Below are 26,708 nucleotides of genomic sequence, written 5' to 3'. Positions count from 1 at the left end.
ATATACTCCCTCAAAATATATTAAGAAGATAGTCTAGACCCTCAGTTTTCTTTATTTTTAAAAGGTAAGTGAAAGGCGTTGCATTCCAGATGCAATTTGATTGGTCAAACTATTGACTTCAAGCAAAACTCATTTTATTTTTACATAACAGTTAAAATATGAACAAAATGAGAAGAATTAACTTAACTGTAACTCAATTGAAATGCTTAACAGACTAATGTAAATTAGTTACTAATAATTAGCTGTTCCAATATTGTTCGATCCCATAAATTAACATTTGGCAAAGGCAAATTGAGTAAAATAGATTATCATATGCAATTTTAGCAGCAGGAAGAGAACCTTAACTTTTAGTTGTAACAGAGAAAACAATAAGGCCTTCCACATCCAGCTTTAAGACCACAGCAACTGCAGAAAGCTAAAACTAAAAATTCTGTGGGAGCTTGACCCCACCCATTCATGCTGCTTCTATTGTTCCAACTTTAAAAAAAAGCTCAAGGCCTCACAAGCTGTTTATTGGTTTTGAGCAGACTAATCATCACCTCTGTCTCAACCTTTCTTCATAAAAGAAACTAGGACAAAATACACCACTTAAAGCCATTGTATCTCACAGCTGGCAATTAGAAAGTCAAATGTAATGTTAGCATTCATTCTGAGATGGTTAGAATACAAGAGCAAAGATGTATTGCTGAGGCTGTATAAGACTCTAGCCAGACTGCATTTGGAATATTGTGCGCAGTTCCGGGCCTTGCATCTAAGGAAGGATGTGCTGGTCTTGGAGGGGTTCCAGAGGACATTCATAGGAATGATTCTGGCAATGAAGGGCTCTGGGTCAGTACTTCATGAAGTTTAGGAGGATTGTCGGGCGGGGGATATCACATTGAAACTTACAGAATACTGAGAAGCCTGAATAGAGTGAGTGTGGAGAAGATATTTTCACTAGTAGGAGAGACTAGTACCTGAGGACACAACCTCAGAGTGAACTCTTCAGAACTGAGATGAGGATTAATTTCTTCAGTCAGAGAGCAGTGAATCTATGGAAATCATTGTTGTTAAAGGTTGTAGAGGCCCAGTCATTGCATGTCTTTAAAACAGAGGTAGATAGGTTTTTATTAGTAAGGACATCAAAGGTCATGGGGAGAAGACATATCAGCCATCACCAAAAGGTGGAGTAAACTCGATGGGCTGAATTCCCATCCTATATCTTCTGGTCTTACAATTGCAATGGGTGAGCCAAAGGTGTCTCAAACTTTTCTTGCCTAATACAGGGCGACCCCCCCGTATCCGCGAATCCAGTTTCCGTGGTGTCAGTTACCCATGGTTTACTGCAGCCCGAACATATTACAGCAACATTCCTGAACAAGGGATCAGGAGGCTGCCAAGAAGGTATGTTTCCCATTTAAATGAATGGGTTCGCACCTATCCATGGTTTCAGGCTTCCGCAGTAGGTCTTGGAATATATCTCGAGGGTATGGTGGGACTGCTGTACTTCAATTCAATGATTTGCATTTTGAACTAGCCCAAGGATAACCTGGACCTCACTTTATGAATCATTGCCCTGAAGGATGCAAGGGATATTCCCTCTGTAAATCGTGACAACTTAAGGAAGATTAAGTCAGCATAAATGTGATAGCATCCGAGATGGGTCAAACAGAAAATCAGTATAGGTTACTTATTATTCATGATTGCGAAGAGAGGCACAGGATTATATTTGTGACACATTAGCCATCGATGCAATTTTGTCAAAGAACATTGAGGAGATTATAGTGCATCTGATGCCTGTAGTCAAAAAGGGCAACTGTGTAATCATCAGGGAACAATCAACTTCTGACCTTACAGTGGAGAGAAGGGCATTGGTGAAACTATGGTATGTGGTTGTACTTTAGATGACACTCTAATGAACTTTTATATCAATGTCTTGGAGATGAAATTATGGGCCTATAACAACCATAATCTATTCATTTTGGTAGGTATGCTATAGGATTAGAGAATTTTCTCTGATACTCATTTTTTACTGTGCCACAGACAGTCCAATGCTGCTGAGATGTCAAGGGCAGTGATGCTCACCTCATCCCAGAAGTCAATTTATGTCCATGTTTTTATAAAGGCTATAATTAGGGCTGGAGGTGAATTCTCCTGGGAAGACAAAGCTGTCTGGGTTGTTTATAAGTATTGCTTGATATCACTGCTGACAACTCCTGTGTTGATAATGAAAAGTAGGTTGATAGACCATTATTGACTAGGTTGGACTTATCCAGCGTGGCTGCACAACCTGTGAAGAAAGCTGCAAGTGTCATGGCAGTATTACACCATAATGCTTTCTACCCTGAAGGACTCTATGTAGGCCTCTGCACATGCAAATAAATTCTCTCCCAGGGAATTTAGGTGGTCAAAGAACTACACAATCCTTGAATTTTATGCAAAAAAATTACCAAATGGAAATTAAAACAGTGGGCTGAATTTTAACTTGCTTCAAGAGTGATTTGGCAGCCTGTTACATCTTTTGCAAATCATTGAAGTCAGAAGAATTGAAAATTGGGAGAAGTGTAAAATGAGCTGCTGACAAGCTGACACATATATTACAATATCACCCCAAGTCAAAATCTATCCCATTGACTAATGATGACAAAGTAGCTTACATCTTATTGATTACTGGCATTAATTATGCTGTTAAATCACTCTGACGTGTAAAATTATAATGAGTTCAAATGAAAGGGAAAGGTTGGATTCTTAGAGGAAATTTGAATAAGCATACTTAGCATCTTTCCACCAGTTTTAAATGAAAACAAAAAAAAGTTGAGTAATGTTCATCTGATTTATTTAAAAACTGAAGTAAAAATTGATATAAAATATATGAATGATCAAAAGTTGGTTTTTGTATCTTTGGTCCCTATGACAACTCTTATCAAGTAAGAAAAAGGAATGTTAGTGTTTGAATGGGATATAAATATTTTGTTGGGTTGGGGTAATGTCTTCACCCTAAATATTGTTTTTACTTTCCTTTCCTTCATAGTTTCCCATTCAGTATTCTGATTGTGTTTTTCTTCTATTTGTCTTCCTCACCACCATTCAACAATACAATAAAAGAAAATCAAAAAGGTAGATGTTAACAGTGTGCTCATATACATAGTATCAGCATAAGGAGTCTTTGGGTGAATTGAAATGCCCTTTATAGACAGGTGCATTTCTAACCTAGGTTCAAATCTGACTGATTTATCATTTGGCATTGAACTATGTTGGCATTGACAATCAGTAGGATATGCCTGTGTGCGGGAGAATTGTATTCATTGGTTATGACAGCGGTGAGCTTTGTGATTGTTTTTCAGTGCTGTATATAATGACTAAGGTTTTCATCATTCTCTTTTTAATGCTCTGTAAGACCTAAGGCAACTCATGTATAACCTTTGTATTAGCATCATGTTTAGGGTATCATAGTGTATTGGCTGTAGAAATATCTGAGCAATGCATAAGTTATAAGATTTAAGTGACACCAAAGAAATGACATTATATTTCCAAATCAGGATGGTGAGGGGGCTTGGCGGAAAACTTGTGGATAGTGATAATAACTTAACTGCTGCCCTGATCCTTCTAGATGGTAGGAGCTATAAGTTTGGAAGTGTTGTCTAAGCAGTGTTGGTGAATTTCTGCAGTGCATCTAGTAAACGGCACTGAGTGCTTCTGCTGTGTATACATATTGGAGGGATTGTATGTTTGGGATGTCATATCTGCTTTGTCATGAAAATTATCAAGCTCCTTGGGTGTTTTTGGAGCTGCAATCATCCAGGGAAATACTATTTCATCACACTACTTGATCAGTGCATGGATTATAGGAGTTGGGAGGTCATATTGCAGCTGTATAGGACATTGGTTAGGTCACATTTGGAATACCATGTGCAATTCATTCCTTTCAGAAGGATGTTGTGAAACTTGAAAAGGTTCAGAAAAGATTCATAAGGACGTTGCCAAAATTGGAGGATTTGAGCTATAGGGAGTGGCTGAATAGGCTGGCGCTGTTTTCCCTGGAGCATCGGAGGCTGAGGAGCGACCTTATAGAGGTTTATAAGATCACTAGGGGCATGGATAGGGTATATAAACAAGGTATTTTCCCTGGGGTGGGAGTCCAGAACTAGAGAGCATGTGTTTACGGTGAGAGGAGAAAAATTTAAAAGGGACCTAAGGGACAACTGTTTCATGCACAGGATGGTGTGCCTCTAGAATGAGCTGCCAGAGGAAGTGGGGAGGCTGCTATAATTACAACATTTAAAAGGCATCTGGATGGGTATGTGAATAGGAAGGACTTAGAGGGATATGGACCAAGTACTGGCAAATGGGACTAGATTAATTTAGGATATCTGGTCGGCATGAACGAGTTGGACCAAAGGGTCTGTTTCCATGCTGTACATCTCTATGATTCTATACTTCCTGATATGCCTAGACGGCGGATAGATTTGAGGTATTCACGAGGTGAGATCCTTGCTGTAAGATTCCTCATATCTGCTTTCGAAGCCTCAGTATTTGTATGGGTAGCCTACTTCAGCTTCTGTTCAAAGGTAGAATATTTATTGAAATGGAGTGGGGGGTGGTATTCAGTGATGCCATTGAATGTCAAAGGGCAACAATTAGATTCTTTCTTGTTGAACTTGGTCACTGCTTGGTACTTCTGTGGTATGAATATCACTTGCCACTGGTCAACTAATTCTAGGTATTGTCCAGGTTGCTTAATATATGAGGAGGTGCAAATGTTACTGAGCATAGTGCAGTCATCAGTGAACATCCCCACTTCTTTCCTAATAATAGAGGGAAGGTCAATAATGAAGCATTTTGGGCTTAGGAGGAACTCTTGTAGAGGTGTCCTGGAGCTCTGATAACAGACATCCTACAGCCATAACCATCTTCCTTTGTGCTAGCTATGACTCTCAGAAATTTCTCCAATTTTCACTGATCCTAGTTTTGTTAGGACTCCTTAATCCCCCAATTGATCAAATTCTGTCTTGATGTCAAGATTAGTCACTCTAACTTCCCTTTAGATTTCAGCCCTTTAATCCATGCTTGAACCAAAGCTGTAATGAAATGAGAAGCAGTGTGTTTCTGGCAGAAGCAAAACTGGGCGACAATGAGCAGGGCATTGCTGAGCAAGTGCTGCTTGAATTCACTTTTCTGATGATTGAAAGTATAGCAAACGGCAAGTTGAAGTTGTCCTGCTTTTTGTGTACAGGAAATACCTGGGCAATTTTCCACATGGATAGATGACTGTGTGTAATAGCTGTACTGGACCTCCTTGGTGAGGAGTGTATCAAATTCTAGAGTATAGGCCTTCAGTACTGTTGCTGGAATGTTGCAAGAGTCCATAGCCCTTACAGTATTTAGTGCCTTCACCTGTTTGTGATATCACGTGGAGTGAATTGAAAAGCATGGCTGTAGCTGATTGTCATAAAAACTCATATGGCTCACCAATGTCTTCAGGGAAGAAAGCCATTCCATGCTACCCAGTCTGGCCTACAAAAGACTCTAGTGCACACTAGGTTTGACTCTTAATGCTTTCAGAAGTGACCAGGCAAGTGATTGAGTTTTACAAAAGATGAACAATAAATTTCACATTACTGTTGGTGCCTGCATCCTCAGGATAAATAAAGCAGAATAATAGGGTGACATCTTCTCATTTGCAGTTAATGTTTTGATGAGTAACTCACATGGTTCCTGGTTCATAATGGTTCGAAGTGACATTTTTCATGCAATCTGTCATTCTTCACATTATTACTATTCACATTATTACTATTCAATTTGGCACTCTTGCCGTTGAATCACACAGCAGGACAAGAGGAAGTGCTCACAACTGCCAAGACTGCCTCATCTTCATGCCACTGCATTATCATTAAAGCCCAGTTGCACATTACCTTAGACACTGGAAGGGCTCTGGCCCGAAACATTGAATTTCCTGTTCCTTGGATGCTGCCTAACCTGCTGTGCTTTAACCAGCAACACATTTTCAGCTCTGATCTCCAGCATCTGCAGACCTCACTTTTTACTGGAAGCCAAGAATTTCCCTTCACGTTGTGATGCTGGACAAATATGGCACAGAAGGGAAATCTCAGACCTCATTTCATGAACCTTGTAAAGCTGGTGAACAGGACTAAGGAAAAGGGGGCAGTTCATTTTCCATCTAGCCACTGTAGGGGGCCATGCCACCAAGCCTGGATCCAAATAGCTGTTTACAACAATGCCCCAGGTAAAGCAGAATGCCCAGCCTGGAGGAAGAAAGTCAATAATCTTTTGCACTACACTCAGGTGAGTGCAGCCATCTTCTCTTTGCTACCTCAAAGTCACTGGGCCACCACTCATTCTAATTCTGCTATTGCACACACGTCACCAAAGCGCACAGACTACACTTCTTATTATTTTATGCATCATGTAAACTCAATAGCTCTCATCCACCTCATCCTCCCAAGCTATTAATCCATCCTACCCTCCACGCTTCCTATTCATGTACTGGGCCTACTCACCACCTCTCCCATTTTTGAATCATCACGAAATGCTCAATCGCCCACTTCCATCATACTTAATTCCTCTCATTATATCACTACAGGAAAAAATGGGCATGACCCTGATTGATGTTTGCGCTGTGACTGACCTAACTGCAATCCCTAGACTGGTTGTACTCGACCTGCAGGGTAGATTGTAGATCAATCCCCAGACTCTGGTGGGACCAAGCGTCTGACTATGATGAGCCCCCTGTAGTATATTTGACTGACTGTGGTGATATCCCTGACTGACTACAGTCCATTTCATTGGACTAACGAATGATCCTCTTTGACTTTCAGACATGCCATTTGCTTCAAGCACATGAAGTGAGTATTCCATGTAGACTGCTGACACAAATTGCTGGTGTGGGATTGACGTAGCCTGGTGCCATATAGTAACACGTCCAGTCAGAAAATATCAGATCTTCTCACCCTGACCAGATGCTTGCTTCTCCCTGTGCCCTAAAAAGCAATGTGAGCTACATAGAGGCTAACAGCCTCCAAGTAAGTGCAAGGAAGGCAAGCAAAGAGCTATTAGATGTATTCTGTGCAGATACGTAAGCTAAATGTGGCTCTGTGTACAAAGTGACCTGGTCAAATCATGCAACTGAGGATGTCTTGGAGTTCGTACTGAAGGAATGAAATGGTGTGTGAGTTGGTCAAAGAGCAGATATGATGATGCGGTGAGACTGGTGCAGTGCTGCCTCATGCAGACAAAGGGTTGAAAAACATGATATCCATGGACCATGCAGGGACATTGCGCTGAAGACATAGTTGGATGATGCCCAGGGCAAGTAATCCACAAGCTGCAGCCACCAGTTATCTGTTTTGATTCACATGTCAGAAATGTGCACCATTTAGTTTCTCAAGGAAGGAGAGGAGAATTAGGAATCATGTATAAATAAAGTGAGTTGGGGTATTAATGAGAAGCAAATACATGACAATAAGGGAGAAAGCACTCAACAGTGAGATTCTGATGCTGCTATTTAATGTGAAACATCATTTAACATAAGAGGAAAATCATGATTTTCTTTTCTCGACATCAAAGTTAAGGACTTATTAATGACAGGCGGCATGGCTTTGTGTAGGGGAGGTCATGTCTCACAAACTTGATTTGAATGTTTTGAGGAAGTGACAAGAACGATTAATGAGGGCAGAGGGGCGGATGTTGTTTACATGGACTTTAGCAAGGTTTGCGACAAGTTTTTTACACTGTTAGTGTTAAGTGCCTGGAATGCACTGCCAGAGGAGTTGGTAGAGGCAGATACAATAACAATGTTTAAGAAGCTTCTTGTCAGATACATGAATAGGCAGAATTTGGAGGTGTCAATGTTAAAAAGTTAAAAATCACACAATACCAGGTTATAATCCAAAAGGTTTATTTGGAAGCACTACCTTTCGAGGCACTGCCTCTTCATTGTGAATAGGCAGGGAATAGAGGGATAGGCAAAAGATTTCAGTTTGGAAAGTGTTTGTGCAGGCTTGGTGGGCCGAAGGGACAGTTCCTGTGCTGTACTGTTCTTTGATTCTGAAGTTTTCATACTCTCCATATTTTTCAAACTTTCTTGCCTTGCTCCCACCACACCAGGAAGTGAACTACTCTGCCCATGGTGTGGAGCTTGAAAGTCAACAAATGACCGAAAAGAAAAGGAGCCAAGATGGATTACAGAAGTTGCAATCTCTACTCTAAAGAGCTCCACTGGGCCTGTTCAGGGCATCTTTCCACTCTGCACGAGTTCGCACTGATCCAGTTATCTCGTGCCCAGAATAATATCTGAAGAAGTCGATAGTGGAATCTGAGCCTCCTAATTGTAATAGCTGTGCAGTCACTTCTGAGTCATTTGATCAATAAATTGACAAGTGGTTTGATTATAAGGCTTAACTTCCAAGTCTCCCTGGTATCACTCTTGGCCCTTCACTCGGCTGTATTACCAACCCACAAATAAAAACCAACGAAATTGAAAAGTCTTCCTTCTCTGATTAGAACTAAGCCTCCCAAATTGAAACAAATTGTGTCTGTCTGAACCAAGTTTACAGTGACTAAGAATCATCAGGAAGCAATATGTCTCAAATTCAGAATGCATATCAAACCCACAAGAATTTAAAAGACTCGATAATAATGCCAAGGAACATATCTGCTGATGTTTCTTAGTGTTGATGGATGGAATCGATAGTGTTATCAAAACCAGTTTATAAAATTTTATGAAAATCAACTTACCTGTTCCATTCCTCAACTTACATAACCTTCTTACCATGATAAGTACATACAGAACACAAAACACATCACAGCTGCCTCCAAGAACATCAGAGTAATGAATAATAATTAGTTACAGAGTATAAACTGACACTTTGGGTATTGCTGGGTTAATAGTTCTCTAATCTACTAATTGAAAGTTAACAGTATTTGTTTTAGCAGTGTGTGTCATTGCTTTTGAGGTGGCTCAAGGGTAATTTAACAATCTACAACTGGAGAAGGGTGTTTTACTTGTAATGTATATAGAGACAATTGATCAATGCCTGGAAAGTAAGGATTTCAGAAATGCTTTAATGCGTGATTTAATCTATTGCAAATGTTTAAGCTCAACAATAAATTTTATTTGAATACTGAATGATCTATCTCACCAAATATGTATATATTGTTTTTGTATGAAAATATATGAATTCAATTCCAGCAATTAAATTAAATTTGATGGCAAAATTAATTTAAATTATTCAATTAAATTTTAAGCTGTAAGCATTTCAAGTTTCAAAAGTGTGAATTCTCACACTATTGAAAATGGTTTACTGTAAAGACTGTATAATGTGAGCTGCTCATTTCATTTCACTTTAATATGAACTTTAAAGTTAGCTTATAGACCACCCTATAAGATCTGCTGGAGGAAGATAAATTACCAGCAAGAGGTGATATAGAATTAGTAATGGAAGGGAATAACACATTAATATAATTTTATACTGTTGGCCACTGATGAATTTTATTTTTAAAATGTTTTATATATTTAAAGAATAAATTTTACCTATGGAAAGTAAAATAACTTTTATTGTCAAAAAAAGGAAAATAAGTTGCACCACAGGGTCCATCGCACCTCTGAAAAATTAAACTCGACAGATTCAAACTGTCCTATTTCCACTTCAAAAGAGCAAGGGCTCTGCTCTCCTCCTGACTCATCTTCAAACAGCAGCGCCCCAGAAACTTTCTTTCAGGCGAAGCTAAAGCAGCCTCTAGCTCCCTTAAGCACTGTACTGGTTACTGTAGCTGCTGCCTATGCCTGTCCTAATTATACCCATGTGAGTCTATTAATCAGTTAGTAAATTATTCAGAAACCCTTCTTTGCCTTCAGCTAGTACAAACATGCTCTAAGCAAGGGCTAGAGGGAAGTGCAGGGGATGTCCCTGTGGACCTCACTCTGAGATATTCAGTTGTTCAACGTCTCCTGAACTCCCTGTTAATAACGAGTGAGAAAAGCTCTGGTGGTGTCTGAATCTTGCCCTTTGTTCAATATCAGAACACTATCAGTAGGGGGGTCAGGAACCTTACCTGGCTGCCTACTTTCAACATAGGGTTTAATGGCTTCACCGAATCTTGTCTCAGCAGCGACAGGCTCCTTCAGTAACTGTCCACAGGAAACTGGAAAAACAAGTGTTCATCTCAGCAATGTCATTCAAAGAAGTAATTTTCCTGGTCACGAGTAAAACTACAACAGTCTATGCTACCCTCAAATTCCTTGTGAATAGTGTTATAGTTTGCCTGAAGGTATAATTATTTACATGACACATGCTACCCATTCATAAAAAATTTGAAAAATTCAAATGTTTCATAGACCATTCACCTACAGCTGTGAAGAATAACTGTTTCTTAAACACTATTGACAAGCAGCTTTACTGTTTCATTGTTCCCAGTTATAATTTACATCAATGATTTGGACTTTGTAATCAATGAAAAAAAAATTAAATTCACAGATGATACCAAATTGTGAAGTTGGTGAGTAATCAATATTGAGTAAGGACTATAACAAATTTTGGGAGGACATTAATAAGCTTGCAGAATGGATAAATGATTTGCAAATGAAGTTCAACATAGATAAATAGGAGGTCTACAGTTTGATAGGTAGAACAGTAAAGTCACTTACTACGTGGAATATGCAAGTCCAGTTGGGGTAATGAAAGAAAGAGCTCTCAGAGTACAAATACACCAATACATAAGACCAAACCTTGTCTGAGAAAAATCATGAAATTTAGAAACTGTAGAAATATGTAAATTTGTCATTTTTGGTGAGGCTTACTAAAAAAAAATGAAGACGGAAAGCAAATAAACAATTTAATACTTTACAGTTGCACGCAATTTTAAAAGTTACTAGTTGCTACTAATCTCCATTGTTTTATTCTGAACTACTCATGAGAATCAGGATTATTTATTTATTTTGTGTATTATACAAAACAGAAAAAAATTCTTGTTGCATTTCAACATATAATTGGGCTAAAGATTGCTATTCCGTTGGTGTCAAAAAGAACTTCATGAATTTCAATAACAGTTGAACAAAGAAAAGTTGTCAACTAATCTGATAGTAAATGAGAACTCTTGATCACATAGACACTAAGACAGTGCAGTCAGTTTAAGTTAGTTTAATTTAATCTAATTGAATTATGCATAAAAAAGCAACACTATTAAATCAACAGATTAACAACATATCCTCAAACTAGAACTGAACTCAAAATAAATATTTTATTTACGTACAGGTTTATCACATCTCTCAGAAATATCTGAAAGTACTTCATATCAAATTAACATTTTTAATTGTGACAACCCATGCTGCATGACAACAGTAAGCAATCCTATGAACACTGCACACCACAAAGTGGCCCAGAATTTACTGGGAAAATTACAGTGAGTTAGATATGCATGTTATTTCTTCTATGTAAAAGAAAACCTCAGGAACTTGTGACAACACAGACATGGAAAGTGAATTGCGAACAGTTCCATTTTACTGCACGGATCATGCTATTCCACTGTTCACCTTAGAAAAATCAAAGTTTGCTGACAACCTCACCATAATTGACCTTCTGTTTTAAAATAGTGCCATGGGATTATTAGTATCCACCTAAACCAACAAAGAGAATTCTTGTTCTGTTTTTTCAAACTGATAGTGAGACCAATGGCAGGCATGTTAAGCATGTTATGTTAAGTAACTGCATTTTAGTTAATTTTGCTATGGGCAATTCAAAATTATGACCCCAAAAATGTTTGATGAAAACAGCAGTTACTTGCAAATATAAGCTGTTTCCAATTATTTTCATATTTGAGCAATGAAGAAAAATTAAGTTTCTTTCACACTGGAACACATTGACTACTAGCTCCAACCCTGTACATCTAGCTAGAGAATCAGTGTTGTAGTCTGCTGAAAATAGTTGCAATGCAAGATGCATAAAAGTAAAAATGCTCAGCCTCCAAGATCTTTTTACCCCTGGGCATATCACCTGATAACTCAACAAAAGGTGGCTTTGACTACACTCAGGTTATCTGAGGCAGGTTATCAGGCAGACCATCTGCCCTCCTAGTGAAAGAAGACACTTAGGAAAAGACAAACAATGAAACCACCAGAATATATAGATCAGCCGTGTGAAATAGACAAGGATAATCATTTGACAGTAAAAAGAGCAAATGCTGACAACATGAAGCAGAGCAGCCAGCATCCAAAAACAGAGAAGGTTTGCCATTTTGGTTGCAGCATCACATAGACTATGTGAGTCTGATTCAGCTCTGAAGTTTGATTTCCATACCAGTAGACAGAAATATAGAAGATATATTTATGACAAGTCACTGAAGTATCAAACATAGAAGTACTGACCTTGCAGCAACGTTTATGTATTGTATGTTTAGATGCCTCCAGAGGCAAAACTGTAATAGAAACAAGTCACAACAGGCCATGGACTTACCACATATTTACTGCCAGATTGTAAAGTTTCAAATGTACTGCTGTTGTACAGCAGAATCTACAAGACAAAGACAGAAGTTCAATAAAGACAAAAAGTCCAACTGAGTTAGTGCTCACCGTTAACAATCCTGTATTTTTCAGCAATCAGTGCTGCCTGCAGGCTCCTACCACTGCCAGGGGGACCAAGAAGAATAATTCTTGGTGTGTAGGGGGCATTGGATCGATGTCGGCTTTGGACATGGCTTAAAGCTGTGTACAATGGAAAGGTTTTTTAAAAAAAATTAGCGGAGACTCTGAGCACTAATAACACTTAGAGGCAAACAAACTCATACAGTATGAATGTTGTTAAGCCCCATTTATACGTGATTTCCCCCCCCTCCCACACCTTCCCCATTTGTATTAATTAACTGTGGAGTAATTAGATGTAATTATTCCCTCCTGATTTTCTTTCACAGTTGCAAAAATGTATAAAGATTGCAATGCATGAATAGCCTGTTCCAAGCTTTAAATAAATGAGATTCAAGTGGAATTTTAATCTTTTATAAAATTTTTCAATTAATGTAATTGTACAAAATACAAACAATTATGGATACACATCAACAGAAAATTGTGCAATTTTAGTTTTTAAAAAAAATACACACTTAAGTCAAAGTGTATTGCTGCACAGATTTCAAAAGTTATAATTTACATTAATTTTTATTAAAAATCAAATAGCCTCACTATATATTGTTTGTTTTCTGATCTCTTCTGCATGAGACAAACACAGCTTTCTTGCAAACCCAAGGGAACAATGAGTTCAACAAATCAGAGTATAAGGCAAACTTCGGATTCTGACTTGATAATGCAACATGTGAAATTATCCTGCAAAAATGAATCAGCCTATGCACATTTCTCCTCTTCCACTAATTGCTGCAAATTATGAAAATTATTTATGCTGAAATACAAGATTGAAATTAATGAAATGCAACATAAAATTTTCATGACTTTAGTCAGCAGAATGTTTTTGCCTAGTGAATAAAGACCTTGGCACTGCAGTAATATGATGTCTATGAACAATAAGAAAGTGGTAAGACACTCATAAAGGAACAATGAATTGCCTTTACATACTGCTTCAGTGCAGGCAGTTTGTTTTTGATTAATTCAAAAGAATGTAGGTGTTATTGATTAAGCCAGCCCAAATCACACATGCCTAATTCCCCTGGAGAAGACAGTGGTGAGTTGCCTTCTTTAATTTGAGCATTCTTAGGGTGTAGGGCTGCTCAGAGCACTGTTAGGCAGAAAGTTCCAGGTTGTTGTTCCAGTGACAGTTCAGGAATGGTGACATAGTCCCAATTCCTTAACTGCATGGCTTGGATGAGTTTGCATGTAGTGGTACTCCTATGTATTTGTTGGTCTCATCCTATATGGCAAAGGCCATGGGTTTGGAAGGTGCTGTCAGACGAGCCTTGGTAAGCTACTGGAATGCATCGTGCAGACAGTACACACTGCCACTGTGTCAGTGGTGATGAGAGTGAATGTTCAAGGTTATGGATGGGGTGCAAATCATCAGGCTGCTTTGTTCAGGGTGGTGTCAAACCTCTCCAGTGTTGTTGGAATGGCACACATCCAGGAAAGTTGTGAATATTCCATCATAATCCTGACTTGTTCCTTGTAGATGGTGAACAGACATCATAGAATTCCTAACTTCTAACCCACTCTTACAGCTACAGTATCTATATGGCTGGTCCAATGATAATATCCAGTCTGTTGATAGTGGGGGATTCTGAATGTCAAAGGGTGAGTTCTCTGGTCATTGCCTGGGACATGTGTGACACCAATGCTGTATATAGACTTGGCTGCTTTAGTATCTGTGGAAACATGAATGCTGCTGAACATCTTGCAATTATCAGCAAACATCTCCATTTCTTACCTTACGATGGAGGGACACTAGTCCAAGAAATGTCTTCAATGATGCTCTAGGGCTGAGGCGATTGACCTTTAAAAAATTAGAACCATCTTCTTTTGTGCTAAGTATGACTCTTACCAGCTGAGATTTCCCCAATTCTCATTGAGTCCAGCTTTGCTAGGGATCCTTGACATATACTTGGCTGAATGCTGCCTTGAAGTTAAAGGAAATCAACCATCTCACCTCTGGAGTTTATCTCTTTTGTCCATGACTGAAGTTGCAATGAAGTCAGGAGCCAAATAGACATGATAGAACTCAAACTGAGCAGTACTAAACAGTTTGCAAGTGCTGCTTCATAGCCCTCTCGATTACCCCTTCAATCACATTGCTGATGATTGACAGTAGAATGATAGGGCAGTAATAGGACAGCCTTTTGTGCACAGGACATGCTTGGTAAATTTACCACATTGTCCAGTGAATGCTCATGTTGTAACTGTACTGGTATAGATTCCCTAGGAATGCAATCCCTGGGGCATAACTGTACAGTATTATGTTGGAATATTGCCAGGCTTCATAGCCTTTGCAGAATTAAGTGTCTTCAGTTGTTCCTTGATATTAAATGGAATGAATCAAATTGGTTGAAGACTGATATTTGTGATGCTGGGGATCTCAGAAGGATAGAGATGGATCATCCCATGGCATTTCTGGCCAAAGATCAATGCAAAAAACTTCAGCCTTGTCTTTTGCACTGAAGTGTTGGACTCCCCCCTCATTGAGGATGGAGATATTTGTGGAACTACCACTACGGTTAGTTGTTTGAATGTCCACTAACGTTCACAGCTGGATCTGATAGGACTGCAGAACCCAACCCTGATACCTGATAGTTTAACCCTGTCTATTGATTTCCTTCTTCTTAATAACTGAGTAGGTGAATAAAAGTAACCAAAATAGAGCAGCTGCAGTTATTAATATATAAAATCACATGTTTAATTTTCACTTTTGGAGCTTCTTTCACCACTATTACTTTTTTTAAGGACTTTGTCCAACACAATAACTGGTGTGAAAGAATAGTAGGTTGCAATAGCAAAGTGCACTGCCAAAGTGAATCGACTCTTCTTCTCTTTCTCACTTTCTGCCCACTGTATTATGTATGAGTTTTGATCAGTTGTACTGTTGCAGAATAAACCAAAAGGGAGTAAGTGTCCCTTTGCTTTCTGAAAGCATTTATAACTTCTGTAGTTTATTTTAGAAAAAGTGGTTGAGTGGTCCAACTCGTACATCATTGCAGTAAACAGTGCACACATAAAACAAATCATCTGGACACCCAAATGATTGTTGGAGGTGAATAGCTGGTCATAAACTTATGTTTATTAGGAACTTTATATTGAATATAATGCCTACCCCAATATTATTTTAATTTGAGAATTTTTCATGAAACATATATTGGTGAGTTCTGTCTCCTTTAGTTTGAATTGGATTTCAAATCAATAAAATGATAGTCAACTCACCGTTTCACTCATAATTTCAACCACTACCAAACAGAAGCTTTCAGCAATACAAATATTACCTTTACTAGATCCTCCTATAAAAGGTTGTTGATAGAATATTACTTACTCTGGGAAAAGACATCAACACTGGGCTGATCCGCATTAATAATATGGTATTTTTTACTGTAGCTATTCAGTATCCCATGAATCACTCTGCGGTATTCCAATAATCTCTTTGCAGTTTCTTCCTCTGAAGTTCCATCAGGTTTCACTAGGCGCTTTTGTATTTTGCTGGAGGATGGCCAATTGAAGGTTGTATGATATATTTCTAGAGTATACAGGTAAAGGTTAAAGTAAAGAATAGAATGGTAAAGCACAATATGAATTATAAACTACTCTCTTTGAAGGAACAATACTCTAGGCAATATAAAGAATATAAATCCACTTCAGTGGTTACATTTACTTACAGACTAATCAAGATGCATCAGTCTCTATTCTTATTCAGTAATCAACAACACTGAGAATTATTTAGCTAAAATTTGAACATCTTAATTGTTTATAGAGAAAATATATTTAGACCAGCCGATAATGGTAATTATGCAGGTTGATTTAAAATGAATAATATTAGAAAAGCGCTACAAAATATTAGAAGATTACTGCCGAACAAAACTTTATTTTGTTACCTGGGAAACTGTAATTAAAAATGTTGTGATATCCAGAACTGTGCATTTGTAATACAAGTTTCAAACATAATTATTTGAGAACACTTTATTTTAATTTTACTATGGATCTGTTGTAAAAAAAATTAACTTTTATAATTTCAATACTGCAAAACTCCAAGAAAGGCATTAAAAAATTGTGTCACAAAATAAATTATAGTTGTTATAAATACATTGGAAAAGAATGGATAACATGCTCATTTAAAAATAGGATGGTAAGTATGCAACTATTTATGGAGTGGCAGGACACAGCGTGAGTAGGAACAGGAGAAAACAATAGTTAAAACCTCACTTTAGTTTTAGGATAATATTGCAGGAATGGAAAAACCACTTGTCGCAGATGAAGTATTATCTATTTTAGGACTGATAGGATTGCAACTGAGCAGCAGTGGTATTTCACTACTACACCATAAAGGTGAGACAGTGAATCAAGTTGGAAGAATGATCCATACTAAACCCAGGAAAGCATAACAGTTGTGCCACAAAGAATATGTTTACTTAATAGACTAATACAATGGGCAGAAATGAAATTGGGCTGATGGATTTAAAGGTGAAATCAAAATTAATCTGATCCCTTTAGCACATTGTGGCTTTGGTATCTTGTGTGACAACTGACTGCTTACATTACACCACTTCTAAAGGATATGGTTAATACTGTAAAGCATGTGGATGATACCATATAAATACAATATAAATTTTTTTAAACATTCTTCTGTTGCGTACCACATTTCAGCATTTTTAAGTCTCCTCCTTCCCAAAGCACAAACAAATGAGTTGAGTGTATTGTTCAGGATGGAGAAAGTGAGGTCTGCAGATGCTGGGGATCAGAGCTGAAAATGTGTTGCTGGAAAAGCACAGCAGGTCAGGCAGCATCCAAGGAACAGGAAATTCAACGTTTCGGGCACAAGCCCTTCATCAGGAATGAGGAAAGTGTGTCCAGCAGGCTAAGATAAAAGGTAGGGAGGAGGGACTTGGGGGACGGGCAATGGAGATGTGATAGATGGAAGGAGGTCAAGGTGAGGGTGATAGGCCGGAGTGGGGTGGGGACGGAGAGGTCAGGAAGAAGATTGCAGGTTAGGAGGGCGGTGCTGAGTTCGAGGGATTCGACTGAGACAAGGTGGGGGGAGGGGAAATGAGGAAACTGGAGAAATCTGAGTTCATCCCTTGTGGTTGGAGGATTCCCAGGCGGAAGATGAGGCGCTCTTCCTCCAACCGTCGTGTTGTTATGGTCTGGCGATGGAGGGTCCAAGGACCTGCATGTCCTTGGTGGAGTGGGAGGGAGAGTTAAAGTGTTGAGCCACGGGGTGGTTGGGTTGGTTGGTCCGGGTGTCCCAGAGGCGTTCTCTGAAATCCGGGTGTCCCAGAGGACCAACCAACCCAACCACCCCGTGGCTCAACACTTTAACTACCCCTCCCACTCCACCAAGGACATGCAGGTCCTTGGACTCCTCCATCACCAGACCATAACAACCACGACGGTTGGAGGAAGAGCACCTCATCTTCCGCCTGGGAATCCTCCAACCACAAGGGATGAACTCAGATTTCTCCAGTTTCCTCATTTCCCCTCCCCCCACCTTGTCTCAGTCGAATCCCTCAAACTCAGCACCGCCTTCCTAACCTGCAATCTTCTTCCTGACCTCTCCGCCCCCACCCCACTCCGGCCTATCACCCTCACCTTGACCTCCTTCCACCTATCGCATCTCCAACGCCCCTCCCCCAAGTCCCTCCTCCCTACCTTTTATCTTAGCCTGCTGGACACACTTTCCTCATTCCTGATGAAGGGCTTATGCCCGAAACGTTGAATTTCCTGTTCCTTGGATGCTGCCTGACCTGCTGCGCTTTTCCAGCAACACATTTTCAGCTCTGTATTGTTCAGGATGTAAAGCAGCCTAGTCTTTGCTTCCCCTAGAAGATGCATGCAGTTTACATTCCTCAAAATGTTTCTACAAGGATATCACTGGATATTCTATTAACCACAATACACAAGAACCACAATAAAGAAAAAGCATAGTGAAACAACTTGCTTCTGCTTTGGAAAATTACTATTTTAATCATCAAGATACTTAAGATAAAAAAAAGTGTAGAATGTAAGAGAAGAAATGGAGCTGGTTATAAACTACTTTAAGGTGTAATTCTGACAATGAGTTAGTTTACAAATAAATGTATTATACCTCCTGTAGTCATGTCAATCCTTTTCTCAAGATTTCTCTCAATTAACACGGTATCAGGGGCATCAAGTATAACTGTGGATGGAAAAGCTGCAGTTAATGTATAATTGTATAGTTAAAATGGGATCATTAATTGGTGGAAACCATACTGAACTTAGCTTGGACATATCAGAAGTATAGCACCTTTCAAGGTGAACTGATCTCTTAAATACTATCATATAAGTCATTATACCATGTTCCCAGGACTATCCATTGCAGCTTTCAAGCATTTTACCAGTACAAGATAAACATAGGAGGTATGTTTTGTGAACAAATTATACAAATTATTTTTTAAAACACTGGGGCAATTTTAATTTCAGCCCCCTAGCAAAATCAAGATGCTTGCCAGTTAAAATCAGCTAAATGCCTTTCCCACCAATGTACTGCCTGAATTACATTGTAACCATCTCCATAACTATTCTATACTGATGATTAGTGCACCCAGCTTCTTTACATATGAGCAATACGTTCAATTTCAGGAAAGAAACATAAAAATGTTGTTAGAGACAGATGAGTGCCACAGGGGATACAATGCTTTATTTCCCCTCCAATTCCATTTTGATTTAGTTGACTCTTTCTCTCCCTACCCTCCCCCCACAGTTTTTGAGGTTAGCATTGCCCTCAATAGGCTTTACTTGCAAGTATTCAATGAGCCACATGGATGTTTTCCTAGTGGTGGAAAAAAAGAAAAAAAAATTAATAATAAACTCTATTCACAAAGGTACCTTAGTTTTCTGTCTCACTCCAAAAGACAAAATTAACTACAGTGATTTGGGAAAAAGATATATGGGTTCTGGGCCAGGCCTGAATCCAAAAGAAAAAGCAAAAAAGAAATAGAAAATAATAAAAAGTTGGTAGGATTTCTGTTCTCACATTCAAATATCTGTCCGTCCCACATGAGTCCTGGAGATTTATAACGGAGCTTTGACCTATGTTGTGTATGGGGCACTTCAGCTGATGTCTACATATATGTTACTGGCAAGTCAAGCATATATTTAATACCTGTCAAACAAATTTGTCAATTTTAATGTCTAGGAGATCCAATAGATCCATTGTACTGTTGCATTCTACACAAGTTATAAATGATCTGTTACGACATGACAGCATACATCAATTTATATCAATATACTTTGGAAATTCTGTGCTGTTAGTGGTCGCTAACTAATGTTTTATCCGTACACAGAGGGTGAACACCTTCATCACCATGCTGATTTTTAAAAAAATTTATTGATGGGATGCGAGTATCACTGCTAGGTCAGTATTCATTCTTCATCCCTGATCGCTCAGACTCAAAATGTATTGCTGTGAGTCTGGAGGCACATGTAGGCCAGAACAAGTAAAGATGGCAGATTGTCATTAGTGAACAAAATAAGGATTTACCATAATCAACATCTAACATGTTCACATAAGCTCGGTTTTAGTTCCAGATTTTGTTTTTTCTCCATATTGCGTTCAAATTTCACGATCAGCTGTGGTGGGATTCAAACCCATGTCTCCAGAATATTAAGGTGGTGCTTTGGATTACTAGTCCGGTAATATTAGCACTACAGCACCACCTCTCCAGTATATGCAGGATTGCTTTTATTGTACATTGAAAAAGGGAAGAAAGTATGACAGTAGTTTCTCATCTAAATCAGTGACCAATGAAAATAAATCTTAATTAAACTGATATTAATCTATCAGTAATACTTTCTGAACAAACAAGGCATAAAGTTAATTAAATGCTTCAAAAAAACTTTAAGAATGAAAGCAAGTTGCATAAGCTCGCCAAGTCAGCAGCTTTGTTTTAGAAATAATATGAAATGAAGACAAAGTCCTCCATCACAGCTGACAATGCAAGAATAATAATTTGAACCTGGTAGCTTTTTTGTCCATTAAAAATGCTAACTATTTTTAGGACGTAGCAAATCAAATTGTTTCAATTCCTGCCAGAAAATAATTACATTAAGTGGAATCTTCCCAGTCACTGAATGACATAGACATTGGTGAGTCAGTCACTTGGCAAAAATGTGGTGTGTTAATATAAATAAGATTCTTGTCATTGAGAAAATGAATGGTCCGATTCTTCAATCAAAATTTTAAAAGTGAAATGAGACTCATAAGTAGGCGTCAAGAGGTCTATTTGCATACAGTTGAGAGTATTAGCATTACGACTTAATGTCATTTCATGGATATGCAGTTTCCTATTCTCTCATCCAATGTCTAGAAACTAGATGACAACAATTCCTAGGTGAAGGTCAGAGCAAGCATCAGCAACTTCAGCTCACTGCTTGCTCTCCTGTGTCTCTATCTTGGATAGCTGTCACCAGAGTTGAAGGGCATGCCACATGGGCTGCGAATACCTGCAATCCCATCCAGGTGGAGGGCACTGGACATGTACCAGGTAAAAACAATGACTGCAGATGCTGGAAACCAGATTCTGGATTAGTGATGCTGGAAGAGCACAGCAGTTCAGGCAGCATCCAATGTGCAGCGAAATTGACATTTCGGGCAAAAGCCCTTCATCAGGGATAAAGGCAGTGAGCCTGAAGCGTGGAGAGATAAGCTGGGGGGGGGGGGGGGGGGAGGTGGGAAGAAAGTAACATACAGTACAATGAGTGAGTGAGGGGATGAAGGTGATAGGTCAGGGAGGAGAGGGTGGAGTGGATAGGTGGAAAAGGAGATAGGCAGGTAGGACAAGTCATGGGGACAGTGCCAGGGCATCAATGTGGGCTTCAACAGTTTCCTCATTTCCCCTTCCCCCACCTCACCCTAGTTCCAAACTTCCAGCTCAGCACTGTCCCCATGACTTGTCCAGACTTGTCCTAACTGCCTATCTCCTTTTCCACCTATCCACTCCACCCTCCCTTCCCTGACCTATCACCTTCATCCCCTCCTCCACTCACCCATTGTACTCTATGCTACTTTCTCCCCACCCCCACCCTCCTCTAGCTTATCTCTCCACGCTTCAGGCTCACTGCCTTTATTCCTGATGAAGGGCTTTTGCCCGAAACGTCAATTTCACTGCACCTTGGATGCTGCCTGAACTGCTGTGCTCTTCCAGCACCACTAATCCAGAATCTGGACATGTACCAGCCTCATCACACCCTCATGTCACATCTCCAATCCAATTAAAATATAGTTTTACACTCCAGTGCTACACTTTAGAGCTCGCAGGCTCCTTCTATTGCAATGCTAGTGACAGTACACTTTGTGCGCAAGAACAAGCCATGAATTGGACCAGGGAATGGGGCCTATGTCGATTCTCCTGCTCCTCAGATGCTGCTTGACCTGCTGTGCTTATTTAGCACCACATTCGACTCTGATCTCCAGCATCTACAGTCCTCACTTTCTCCTAACTTTGAGAGTTCCTTGCTTGTACTCTGAGTGCTCTTTTTCTATGCCTACTTGGATACTCACAACCTCTCTACCTTGCCTTTTCATTTTGAGCTTTGCTTCCTCACTCAGAGCTCAATGCATCACAGTACCACTGTCTTGCCTTGTTATTTAGTGCAGGTATGAAGCCAGGCAGCTTGTCATGGTTGTCAGCAATCATCAGTCAATGTGGTGAACATGTTGCTGTATGGTACCATTAGATGTCAATATCATACTTGCACCACATGCCAGAAGCATTCATGGCAAACACTTCAACCAAGACTGGTTAGCAAGGTTAGATCTCGCGGAATACAAGGAGAACTAGCCATATGGATACAGAACTGGCTCAAAGGTAGAAGACAGAGGGTGGTGGTGGAGGGTTGTTTTTCAGACTGGAGGCCTCTGACCAGTGGAGTGCCTCAAGGATCGGTGCTGGGTCCTTGACGTTTTGTCATTTACATAAATGATTTGGATGCGAGCATAAGAGGTACAGTTAGTAAGTTTGCAAATGACACCAAAATTGGAGGTGTAGTGGACAGCGAAGAGGGTTACCTCAGATTACAACAGGATCTTGACCAGATGGGTCAATGGGCTGAGAAGTGGCAGATGGAGTTTAATTCAGATAAATGCGAGGGAAAGCAAATCTTAGCAGGACTTATACACTTAATGGTAAGGTCCTAGGGAGTGTTGCTGAACAAAGAGACCTTGGAGTGCAGGTTCATAGTCCCTTGAAAGTGGAGTCGCAAGTAGATAGGATAGTGAAGAAGGCGTTTGGTATGCTTTCCTTTATTGGTCAGAGTATTGAGTACAGGAGTTGGGAAGTCGTGTTGCGGCTGTACAGGACATTGGTTAGGGCACTGTTGGAATATTGTGTGCAATTCTGGTCTCCTTCCTATTGGAAAGATGTTGTGAAACTTGAAACTTGGTTCAGAAAAGATTTCCAAGGATGTTGCCAGGGTTGGAAGATTTGAGCTATAGGGAGAGGCTGAACAGGCTGGGGCTGTTTTCCCTGGAGCGTCAGTGATTTTATAGAGGTTTACAAAATTATGAGGGGGCATGGATTGGGTAAATAGGCAAAGTCTTTTCCCTGAAGTCAGGGTATCCAGAACTAGAGGGCATAGGTTTAGGGTGAGAGGTGAAAGATATAAAAGAGACTTAAGGGGCAAATTTTTCACAGAGAGGGCGGTACATGTATGGAATGAGCTGCCAGAGGAAATGGTGGAGGCTACTACAATTGCAACATTTAAGAGGTATTTGGATGGGTTTATGAATAGCTAGGGTTTGGAGGGATATGGGCCAGTTGCTGGCAGGTGGGACTAGATTGGATTGGGATATCTGGTCAGCATGAATGGGTTGGACTGAAGGGTTTGTTTCCATGCTATACGTCTCTATGACTCTGAGGCCTGGCTATTTAGGGTCATAAAGTCTAAGGGCAATAGTCCACAGTCAGGCCAAGGCAGACAGCCTGTAGTCATGATGTCCTGGCATAGTAATTCAAGGCAGCATCTGATATCAGTCTAGGGGTTTGGACAGTCAGTCGGCCACTTGGGCAGTCAGAGGGAGGGGGTCCATGTTACTATTTACTGGAGGATGATCCGTTGCCAGTCCTGCAGATCCAGTTTAATTAATCCAGGAAGTCAATGCAAACAAGTCAGGTAACAGCAGAGACATCAATCAGGGGTCAGGTCCATCATCAGTCTGGCTGTCCATCAAATTTGGGTATTTAAAGAGGGTCAGTGATGTGGTAGGGAAGTTGGGGAAGGCAATTCTGAGGAGTGAAAGCAGCATATAGGGAATTGTTGGGGTCAATATCAGTAAAGGAGAAAACTGAATGTATGTGATGGAGACAATAGTGCATTGCAACATATAGATTACAGTGGGATGGGGGTGGGGTTGTCGATGGTCACAACCACCTTGACTTCAATGGGGGGACAGTGCAGTATGATTGTTGGCATTACTAAGCTGTGGGGCCATGGCTCAGGGAGATGATATATTTTGTTTCTCTCTGGGCACCTGATCTCTACTTGTAAGCAATGTGAGACCCTTTAAGAGGCAACTACACTAAATGGCCACTTTCACAGTACAGGTTGAAGTAGTTTGTATTTAATGTGCACTGCATTTGAAATGCATGAAGTATGAAACTGTGCGAGATACAAATCTTCATCATAAGCAATCCTGACTATGCCATTGATCAGATGACAGCCATCCCTGTGAAGTAGAAGTAATCACAGCTACCATTAAAAGTGACATCTATGCTCCACAATTCACAAAGACAATTCAATATCTCTCAGGCTGCACAATGGCATGGTACTGATTTTCTCACATCAAGAACTGCAAGTATTTTTATGTGTGATGCTGCCTTTCTTGGGTAATGTGGGAGATAGGTGAACAAAAAAATCAGCAATCATACAGCAATCCTACAATCCCCTACTGTGTGTGCAACATGGCTTCTGTTACATTCATTGGAATAAAGTTTCTTTGTCAAAGCTCGATGTAAAGGCATTCCATGATTATCTTTGTTGGAGTCTTCCATGTCCTATTGTATGGAAGTGTATGTAAACCATCAAGGGCTGGATGCCTTACATTTTTATGACTGGCATTGTTACTGGGAGACTATAAGAGCATAAGACTTAGGAGTGGAAGTAAGTCCATTTGGCCCATCGAGTCCACTCCGCCATTCAATCATGGCTGATGGGCATTTCAATTCCACTTACGTGCACTCTCCCCATAGCCCTTAATTCCTTGTGAGATCAAGAATTTATGAATCTTTGCCTTGAAGACATTCAACGATCCGGCCTCTACTGCGCTCCATGGCAGTGAGTTCCAAAGGCCCACCACTCTCTGGCTGAAGAATTGTCTCATTTCAGTTTTAAATTGACCCCCTCTAATTCCAAGGCTGTGCCCACAGGTCCTAGTATCCCCGCCTGATGGAAACAAATTCCCAGCATCCACCCTTTCTAAGCCATGCATTATCTTGTAAGTTTCTATTAGATTTCCCCTCAACCTTCTAAACTCTAATGAATATAATCCCAGGATCCTCAGCTGTTCATCGTATGTTAAGCCTCCCTTTCCATCTGTGTAATCTCGGCTGGACACACTCCAGTGCCAGTGTGTCCTTCCTGAGGTGTGGGGCCCAAAACTGGACACAGCGTTCCAAATAGAGCTTTATAAAGTCCCAGCAGCACATTGCTGCTTTTACATACTAACCCTCTTGAGATAAATGATAAGACACAGGCTACCCTCTGCAACCATGGTTGATGACTCTATTACACAACTCCTGATTGAGGCCAATGCAGACACAATCTTGTCCATTCTTTGACCAGGCCCATTGTGGAGCAGATGATACATTTACTGAAGATGAGGTTCCTATGTTTTGATTGGTTGGTAGTGATGATAGTGGTGTGCATATGTGCACATTGTATTTGCAATACAGTTCAGACAATGAATGTTGTCATTCTTAAATGCACTGTACCACTAGAGCAGGACAACGGAGGATGTGATGGGCTCTAGAAAACTGAGAAAGTGGCAGCAGTCTTCTGATGAGGAAGATAAGGGCTTTGAGCAAGAAGAATACCTTCAGATGATAAAGGTCTGCAGCACTGGCTCGTGAAGTTAGACATAGCACATGAAGACAATGATACATAAATACATCCAAGAGGTGTGAACTGGATGCAATGATCACTCTGACTGTAAATCTGTTGCTACCCAAAAGGCAAGCAGAACCTATTTGTTCCCAGAAGATTGTGATTGGCTTTTTTCTTTACTTTTGATGTTCTGAATAAAAGTAAGTATTTTCAACTATTTGATGGCTTTCCATTATGTGATGGTTCCACTGGGCACTGGGGAAATAGTAGCATGCTCATTGACAGGGGTCTAAAATAGGATGATGCTAACGACAGTTAACTTGAGTAGCTTTATTTTTAAATAGCAATATATTAATGTACACTTATATAAACAATGAAGCTGTACCACTTATGTGCTCTGAGAAGCATTCTTTTTGGTTCCCCTCCCATTTTGCACAGTGAAGGGCAACTCCTTGCTGGCACTACTTGACTAGATGTATGACTTGACTTTAAAAATACAGCCAGCACCAGGAGTCCTGGCAGGTCCATAAGACCATACGACATAGGATTGGAGGTAAGGCCATTCAGCCCATCAAGTCCACTCCACCATAATCATGGCTGATGAGCATTTCAACGCCACTTCCCCATACTCTCCCCGTAACCCTTAATTCCTTGCGAGATCAAGAATTTATCAATCTCTGCCTCGGATTCATTTAACGTTCCGGCCTCCACTGTGCTCCATGGCAATGAATTCCACAGGCCCACCACTCTCTGACTGAAGAAGTATCTCCCCATTTCTGTTTTAATTGACTCCCTCTAATTCTAAGGCTGTGCCCACGGGTCCTAGTATCCCTGCCTGATGGAAACAAGTTCCCAGCATCCACCCTTTCTAAGCCATGCATTATCTTAAAAGTTTCTACTAGATCTCCCCTCAACCTTCTAAACTCTAATAAATACAATCCCATGATCCTTAGCTGTTAGGCCTACCATTCCATGGATCATCCGTGTGAATCTCCACTGGACATGCTCCAGTGCCAGTGTGTCCTTC

The 26,708-nt window shown here is 40.0% G+C and overlaps 1 protein-coding gene across 2 annotated transcripts in view; it reads right to left on the bottom strand.

The window, feature by feature from the left end:
- The window catches only part of ak8 (adenylate kinase 8), a 159,149-nt gene that overhangs the window by 68,722 nt on the left and 63,719 nt on the right, over positions 1-26,708 (bottom strand). For both annotated transcript variants that reach the window (XM_060841099.1, XM_060841100.1), the window contains 4 exons: positions 18,708-18,779; positions 15,945-16,145; positions 12,563-12,694; positions 10,051-10,140 (listed from right to left, as the gene is read on the bottom strand). In XM_060841099.1, the coding sequence (XP_060697082.1) occupies positions 10,051-10,140; positions 12,563-12,694; positions 15,945-16,145; positions 18,708-18,779 (495 nt within the window). The remainder of the gene's footprint in view (positions 1-10,050; positions 10,141-12,562; positions 12,695-15,944; positions 16,146-18,707; positions 18,780-26,708) is intronic.

This window comes from Hemiscyllium ocellatum, chromosome 21 (assembly GCF_020745735.1).
Source record: "Hemiscyllium ocellatum isolate sHemOce1 chromosome 21, sHemOce1.pat.X.cur, whole genome shotgun sequence".
NCBI lineage: Eukaryota > Metazoa > Chordata > Chondrichthyes > Orectolobiformes > Hemiscylliidae > Hemiscyllium > Hemiscyllium ocellatum.
This window is presented reverse-complemented; position numbering and strand designations above follow the sequence as displayed.